The sequence below is a fragment of the Lipomyces doorenjongii genome (genome assembly GCF_038497915.1).
Source record: "Lipomyces doorenjongii strain NRRL Y-27504 unplaced genomic scaffold V1508scaffold_121, whole genome shotgun sequence".
In the NCBI taxonomy this organism is placed as follows: domain Eukaryota; kingdom Fungi; phylum Ascomycota; class Lipomycetes; order Lipomycetales; family Lipomycetaceae; genus Lipomyces; species Lipomyces doorenjongii.
Genome location: NW_027118188.1, coordinates 20,288 through 28,400, shown reverse-complemented (window position 1 = coordinate 28,400; position 8,113 = coordinate 20,288). Strand labels below are relative to the sequence as shown.

The 8,113-nt window shown below is 47.4% G+C and overlaps 1 protein-coding gene across 1 annotated transcript; it reads right to left on the bottom strand.

Moving 5' to 3' along the window:
- Positions 1–4,801: 4,801 nt before the first annotated feature.
- On the bottom strand, positions 4,802–7,414 carry V1508DRAFT_43220 (catalase-like domain-containing protein). The gene is made up of 3 exons (XM_066941948.1): positions 6,944–7,414; positions 6,571–6,883; positions 4,802–6,520 (listed from the first exon to the last, which is right to left on the bottom strand). The coding sequence occupies exons 1-3, from the start codon at positions 7,175–7,177 to the stop codon at positions 4,833–4,835; spliced, it is 2,235 nt and encodes a 744-aa protein (XP_066792541.1). The 5' UTR covers positions 7,178–7,414; the 3' UTR covers positions 4,802–4,832.
- Between the last annotated feature and the right edge of the window lie 699 nt (positions 7,415–8,113).

Here is an 8,113-nt window from a genome sequence, read left to right as displayed (position 1 = left end):
TACGGACATCCAGCAACCCTTTTTCTTTCTATTTAAAAGTTCTAATCGAGCTTACTTCCACTGTGCTCTACCAATCAATATCGCATATTTCAATATCCGAGATGCTTCGTCTATTACCATTGAAGGGGTATTATCAACATCGATTGCGAGGTACTGGAAAGATGGAAGCCTCCCTTAAGGTCGCCGAACATATAAGGAAGACTATACGGCAAGACTGGTTCGAAGATGGGCAAAGTGGTTCGAGCACACGGGGAAACTCCCCACTGCTGGTCATCGGGGGAAACATGCAAGCAACGGTCGGCACTCTGCGATGAAGATGTTAAGCGGAAATGCATTCAGTTCTTTCGCAACACTCTTCAGAACAAGAGAACAGTCCATGCCCTACAGTCATTCTATAGAATAATTTGTATCTAGAAATAGCGGCAATTTCACGAGATCCAAAATTGCCAAACCCACAGTTGCATATCTACATAGTTGGGGGTTTCCATTGGCCGCCATTCTAAAGATGTATATTTTGATGGGCATGAGAGACATGATGTCGTGAAATATCGTACAGCATGGGCAGCAAGAATGATGTCATACCGATTGCAGATGAAGTAGTTCGCTGGCAACGACTGCGATATAGTGATTGAACCTTGTCTCCAAACTGGTGCCAAAGAAATTGTACTGGTGAATTGACTCATCTGGATTACCGTATCTGAACTTGGACAAGGCGTCTGTCGAATCAATAGCAAACTTCGGTCCAAAGAGAATCTGCTCGCTCGCTGCCAAGCCACCAAATTTGCGTAACTTGACGTTCATGATCTCAAGTACTGAATCCAGCTTGATGAATGCTACTATCGGTAATCAAGAAGAAAGGCCAAGGGATGGGACTAATGGTATCGGACTTTTATTGTGCTTGCCATGGGTCTCTGCGCTTCAATGAGTTGTGGGCCAGAGAATCACAGAACCAGGGAAAAGGCGTGATGGATATTGGAACTCAGATGACATGTTCCAGCAACTTATGAAAGCGATCAAGATATTTGTCGCATCCCGACTGTATTGGATTTTTCTGCTTCGATCAGTCAAGCAACCATCAGGCCCTACCTCCAGACGCCTTAACAATCACGAAACTAACACTGAATGACAAAATAAATAAGATTCCCATAAGGCAAGCATATTATATGAACGGAGACCAGCGAATTATGCAAGATATTGTATATCCAACGGACCATGTCAAAGCTGGCTTGCAAAAAGGGATTCGGACGCTTTTGAAGGAACGCGGTCTATTGGAAAGACTCATTAAGGCTGAGCTGCGGTGCCAAAGCAAAATCTATTGACTTATCAGTGCCAGTGTCATGCTGCGCTAGTCATATCTTGGCGCAGCAGCCAGACTTCATCACGCAGCCGTCGCGACTAGAGCTGGAGGTCTGCGCAAGGAGGCACCTCATTGAATTGTACCCAAAGTTCCACTGTGAGTGCAATTTCATTGAGCGCCTGTGGGGCAATGCCAAGTGGCAAGCGCGAGAAGATTGTGACTACTCCTATGCACAACTTCGAGCTCGGGTGCCGACTATTCTGGATTCAATTCCAGTTAGGCATGTCAGGCGTTTTGCACGACGAGCCTGGCGATTCATTGAGGCATACACTAGGGACCTTGACGGAAAGATGGCGCAGTTTGCAGTCAAAAAGTATAAGTCGTATCGAAGGCTGCCGGAAAGGCCAGATTTGCAGAACTGAGTGATATCAACTAATATTGAATTATTGACTTATTTGAGGTATATATTGCTTAATTATGTCTAATTCATTGGAATTATAATCAACCTTTCTAACCAATGAGAATGAAGTAAAGTCAGGGTTAGGGTGCACTTCCGCTCATAGGGTTAGGGTTGCGAAATTGTCGCGTAATGCGCTCGCTGTCTGGTTGGATTGGTATAACTTATATAAGCAAAGTAACGCGGTACCATCGTTATTTGCAGACAAATCGAATACTATAGTAGCTGGTCGAAGGAAGAAACCCATAGTTGGCTAACGAATTGCATTATTCACTCTTGCCCCGTCACCTATAGACAAATCAGCAGCTGAATAATGGAAATATTAGACATTCGTTTCCTACAGTTTGTACAGAGAGATTACTGAATAGAATAGCGGAAATGTTAGCCAAAATACTTGCACCAGGCACAAGGACGAGGGCACATCTACGGGTGCGGGAGTATGACTATGTTAATATCTGCTGAAACAATGAGAGCTAAGCAACAACTTAAACTACAAGAGTGGGCTAAGGAATTTCGCGTTTAAGACTTAGTATACTATGGCACCAACCACTTTTGTCTTATCTCATCGTCAAGGAAGTCTGTTGAAGTTAGTCCTCTTTAGTCACCGACAGCCATAATTAGTCCATGCAAGCGTATGATTTTCGCTCACGCTAATTGAATAGCATGCGGCTGACAAGATATGGTCAATCTAGGCTGAACGCTTGTAACCTTAGCGAGCAAAACTCAACTGCAGCGAGACCGATCCCATCACGCCTAGAACCTGCATTTGGCAATTAGAAAGAAATAAGTAAATCATATCCCTGGCGTCTGTTGCTGGCCCACATGAAGGGCCAAGTTATTCCATTCTTATATGAGTCTAACCCTTCGTTATGTGACGTAACATATTAGGAATGTGTCACCCTATGGAACTTGACCGTTCCACCACCTTATTAAAGCCCTTTCTGCATTGCGTCGAGTCACATTAGCGATATCAATTCTGTCACGGGCGTACCTGCCGGTTGCCGTACTCATATATCCCAAACTGGATTGGGCCTGCTCAGTTGATCATATAATATTAAGCATCCGTAACAGTCAGCAACTTCTGACTTCTGAACAGCGAACAGTGAATATGCAGCTTCATTTGTGGCCCAACGTTACAAGGATTCCAGGGATTTCGCAATCTAGTTGGTTTCAGTGTTTCGCATTTTGTAGCGGGCCGACACGGAGGGCCACTAACGGATGTGATTTAGTTGCATTCCCCTCCGGTTGGCCAGGCCAAAAAGTGTGCGAAGGGATAGGTCATGAGGCAAAATAGCCTACGGGCAATGTATCTGATTGACTCCGTCGCAATGGCCGCTGAGAATATGGGTCCGATGCTCAAGGCACCAAAACGTGCGGTATTATTGAGAGCTCCTAGTAGCGTTGGCTTAATATTGCGTGCGTTCGTGGCAGTGCTTTAACAACCTGGGTTGCTCGACAGTAAGAGTGGCTGACAAAGGGTTGCCGAAAGGAGTCTGGTTATAATGCACTTGTCAAGGTAGGCATGCCGTCATCCTTGTGTGATGCATGCACGTTAGTTTGCTGTGCGTCTTCTTCGGCATCCTGTTTCCCGCAAACGAGTATCCCCTACCGAGTCAACTGACTGGCGACCACCAGCTATACTAGTTGACGGTACCGAGGAGTATCAAGTGGAGGAGATTCTCGACGAGCGACGGATCGTTGGGGTGAAGGCCATCGTCACCAGTACCTTGTCAAATGGACCCGGCTACCAAGCGCCCACGTGGACCGCCGCACAGAATCTAGCAGACACGATTGCTTTAACAGCCTGGGAAACGCGACAAACTCGTCACGATACTACGCACGGGATTCGGCGGGAGGAATGTCGCGGGCTACGCCCGATAGCGACTCGGCGGGCCTTCGCGAACCGCAGTGGCCGCAGGCAGTCAATTTATTTATCTTCTTTTGTTCTCCTTTTCGTCTCTTTCTTTCTTTTTCTTTTTCTTTAAAGAGTTCTTTTGTCCATTTCTATTTGGTAGAAATAAAAGCGTTACGCCCTCCACACACCCCCCTAAACTATTTCGAAATGTACGCGTGCGAATGCGGCTCATTACTGTGCAAATTCGGACGTTCGGACACGGTTCAGCCCCCTGAACCACAGCTTACATCTTTAGTGTCCGGTCACCCTTCGGAGCGAGAGCAAGCTGTTCCAAGTCAATGAAATACCGCACTTGTCCTTGTGAGCAGGTGGGACAAAACAGATAGTGTCGGCTCCGAGTTCTTTTAGCGTGTTGACCATGTCTCTCTCGCGGCGAGGCTTGTGCAGAACGATCTTGGCACCTCGCTGGGCCAGTTCCTTGCATTTTTCCGCTGAAGAGTGCATGGAAAAGCTCGATAAGCGAGTCAACCGCTCCCTTGAACGTAGGATCGGTGAGGAAAAGCTCTGCGATGAGGAAGCCTGTGATCGGCGGGTATCTGTATATCTGGCGAACTCTAATTGTCCATGGAATGCCTGCGTTTGAAGTGCTTTTTCTCCTTTTTTAAATCTCCTCATAAAGCTATTATCAGATGCCTAAATCCACTCACGTGATTAGCCTACACTCATATGATTCCCTGTAGGTAGTAACAGATAAACAAATCACAAGGCTTGGGTGGATTAATAGATAGATATATTATTCCTCTTAATTTAGGGGGGCGATGTCTTGGCACTACTAACTTACTACTAATAACCGGGACAGTATTAGAATTTATTTGGCTCGATTCTGATGATGATAATGACACTATAAGAGAGAGACGTAGGTAGGAATTGGAAAAGTCCAGATACGCTAACGCAATGCACTTCTGAACGTCATCAAAATGCTTGAGACAGTCCATAATGACACCGGATGCTTCTCGAGAATGGCCAATGCGATGAACATATGGAGACTGCAGGAATAGTTGTCTGTCCACGCCGTCGCGCACAGGCGAAGAACATCCGCCCAAGCGAACGAAGTTCACACCAGACCAAAAGTATTCGGAAGAGGTTGGAACAAAATAGATGATGTTATCTGCCGACTGTAGATAAAGATATTGGATCCACGTGTACATAGACAATGTGCGGGACTAAAATGCAACGCTGGCCGCCAACCCATCAAGTTCCCGCTGATAGTTTCGGTGCTTCGAGATCTCGAAGAAGAACTTGCCGACAAAATCTGTCGAGTCCTTCAGGATCTGAAATCCTTCCTTGAAGCTCTTTGGCTTTTGGGGAACAGCAGAGGTCACCACTCCGTAAGATTCTATAACACCGGCGCTAACAGTGGTAGCGAATTGAAGGTCGACACCGGCCAGGACTTGCTGGACCAATCCGACTGCCTCGCCTGTTGCAGCAATTGCCTTCAGATGACCGAAGGACTCAGCAATCCAGTGTCGAATCTGTCCATTGTTAGACAACGTCTGCACATGAGGACCGCCAGGGATGAAGGTCGCGTCAAACATGGTCGAGCGCATGCCATCGTATTGGTGGTCCGGAGTCACTCCCTTGCTGGAAGACTTATCTTCGCCGTCCGCGAATACTGGCTGGCGTCGTGCGGCAATGACAAATGGAATTGCACCAGCAGCCGTGACAGCGCCCTTGACCCCAGCAAAGGTAACGGGGTCGAAGCCGTCGGCGATGATTATTGCAATCCGTCGCGACGCGATCGTTGGTTTCTTTGGTGCAAAATCCAACTGAGATATACCTCCAGTCTCCTTGCCATGGTTCTGCATCCCCGCCTTCTCTGGAGTGGGAGCACCCACCATGGTCGCAACGTGTTGTGCAAGAGGAAGGTCAATCTCAGCCAAGCGCACAGTCATACGCTGGTAAACAATAGGATCATCGCAGTGATCAAGCTCAAAGCTGAGTGCGTTGGCGACATGAGCTTTCTCATGCTCCGAAAGAGAATTGTAGAACAACTGCGCCTGGCTGTGGTGGTCTCGAAACTTCGGGCTTAAAGCGCGGTTCTTAATACCAGCAATCTTCTGAGGATAGGACGTGAAGCCACCCTGATCAGTCTTGGCTGGAGGACATGCCTCAAGTCGGTTGGGCCAGTAGTTGACAGTGCCTTTGGTAATGCGATGCTTCATCGCACCATCTCGGTTGTGGTTCATCATTGGGCAGACTGGGCGGTTAATCGGCAATTCTTCCCAGTTGATACCAAGTCGCGAAATTTGAGTATCAAAGTAAGAGAAGTTGCGGCCTTGCAGAAGAGGGTCGTCCGAGAAATCGATACCAGGCACGATGTGGCTAGTACAGAAGGCGACTTGTTCAGTCTGCGGGAAGAACTCGTCGACATTGCGGTTAAGCTCCAGTTCTCCAATTACTCGCAGAGGCACTAGCTCCTCCGGCCAAATCTTGGTAGCGTCAAGGATGTCGAATTCAAAGTCGTCTTGCTTCTCTTCCGGGATTGTCTGAATTGCAAAGTCCCACTTGGGGTAAGCCTTGTTGTTAATGGCTTCCATAAGGTCTTTTCGGTGGAAGTCGGGGTCCTGCCCGGCTAGCTTCAAGGCCTCATCCCAGATGAGCGAGTGGACGCCCAGGTGAGGAATAAAGTGAAACTTGACGAAGTGTCGCTTGCCCTCCTTGTTGACCAGGCTGAAGGTGTTGACGCCAAAACCCTGCATCATACGATATGATCGAGGAATTGCGCGGTCAGACATGACCCACATGAACATGTGGGTAGCTTCCGAATGCAGGAACGCAAAGTCCCAGAAATTGTTGTGAGCTGTCTGGCCCTGGGGGACTTCATTATGGGGTTCCGGTTTCACTGCGTGGACTGGAGCACGTCAGCAATACTCAGGTAGTTGATTGCAAAACGGAACATACCAAAGTCAGGGAACTTGATCGAGTCCTGAATGAAGAAGACAGGAATGTTGTTCCCGACAATATCCCAGTTACCCTCATCCGTGTAGAACTTCACAGCAAATCCACGAACGTCTCGAACGGTATCCGCACTGCCTCTGCTACCCTGGACTGTGGAGAATCGAATGAACACTGAGGTGTTTCGCGAGGTATCAGTGAGGACTCCAGCACTAGTTACATCGGCAGCGCTCTCCTTCAGCCTGAAGTTACCGAACGCTCCTGTGCCTCGCGCATGAACAACTCGCTCGGGAATGCGTTCATGATCGAAACGATGAATCTCACGAAGATAAGTTAGAACAGGTTATGATTACCTGGATAGAATATTAGACTCGCAAACCTTCTCGCGAGCAATTTGATCTTCTAGCAATGAAGGACCGCTATGTTGTCCGTCCACAACTCTCAGCCAGTTGTCTGTATTGTGAACCGGCACACCATGATCGGTGGTAATAAATTTGCTCTGCTGTACATCCACAGCGTCAGGTGCGATATCAGCTGCCTTCTTATCACTAGTGGTGGCAGCTTTGACTGCGCTCTCAACCTTTTGAAGGCCACCAGCTAATGTTGTCGCCATTGTATGCCAATTGATAAGATATACTATGAACCAATGGAGCGATGAAAGGATTGAATTCACTCAATTGAGAAATTCCGTCAATGTTACAAACAGTAAAACGGATTCTCCATTACGAATTGGCTCGTTCGAGTGGTGGATTGATATATCTGTGGAGTTCATGTTGAAATGGGAGCGCCGACGTAAAAATGACGTCGCAAACGTTACCTAGTTCAGTAAAGAAACAGGGATCGACAGGATCGACAGCTTATTTTGTTGCGAAGTAAAGCTTATTACCCTTACCCTCGTTCGGCCGACTTTTGCCTAGGACACCACAAACTCGTTTACCAAACTAGCGCAAGATCGGTACGGAGTAATCAGAGGGCAAATACTCGCAAGTGTCACCCGGACATTCAGAATATAAAACGTGGGATAGACAAGATCGACAACCGAGGAGGGCAGACTGGACGGAAAAGGAAACTTTAATAAACAATTGTATTACAAAAATACAAGACTTCGTGCTTGACCTGACAGCGAAGACAAACCCCCTCCTTTATCTTCTGTCAGGCGCCTACTACATTGTGCGCATGTAGACACACCAACATAACAAAACCAAGACAACCAACCAACGATAACACCAAGGCAACAAAACCACACGCCAGCGACCAACAAAATAACACGTAGCCTAACGAAGTCTCTCCGCCTAAAGCCTCCGCCGGATAATTCAGTTGCGGGGCACATTCTCCGCGTCACTCCCTACATATCGAGCCTCGCGATTCGCTCACTAGGTTCGCACTATCCATAGAGTGAAGTAAGCTGTGGTTTAGGGTTCGTGGTTCAGTATAAATTAGTAGACACAGCGTCGAAATATTCGTGAATATTAATTCGTGTCAAGCCCTATAACACACTCATGTTCATGTTAAAGCGTTCCGGTTGGATGTCATGCATCAGATAGATGAA

Excerpts from the sequence above, each read along its gene's own strand:
- V1508DRAFT_43220 (XM_066941948.1), bottom strand. The coding sequence starts at position 7,177 with ATGGCGACAACATTAGCTGGTGGCCTTCAAAAGGTTGAGAGCGCAGTC. Across the intron at positions 6,884-6,943 it reads ATCAAATTGCTCGCGAGAAG|ATTCATCGTTTCGATCATGA; the intron begins GTTTGCGAGTCT and ends TATCTTCGTGAG. Across the intron at positions 6,521-6,570 it reads GATCAAGTTCCCTGACTTTG|TCCACGCAGTGAAACCGGAA; the intron begins GTATGTTCCGTT and ends GACGTGCTCCAG.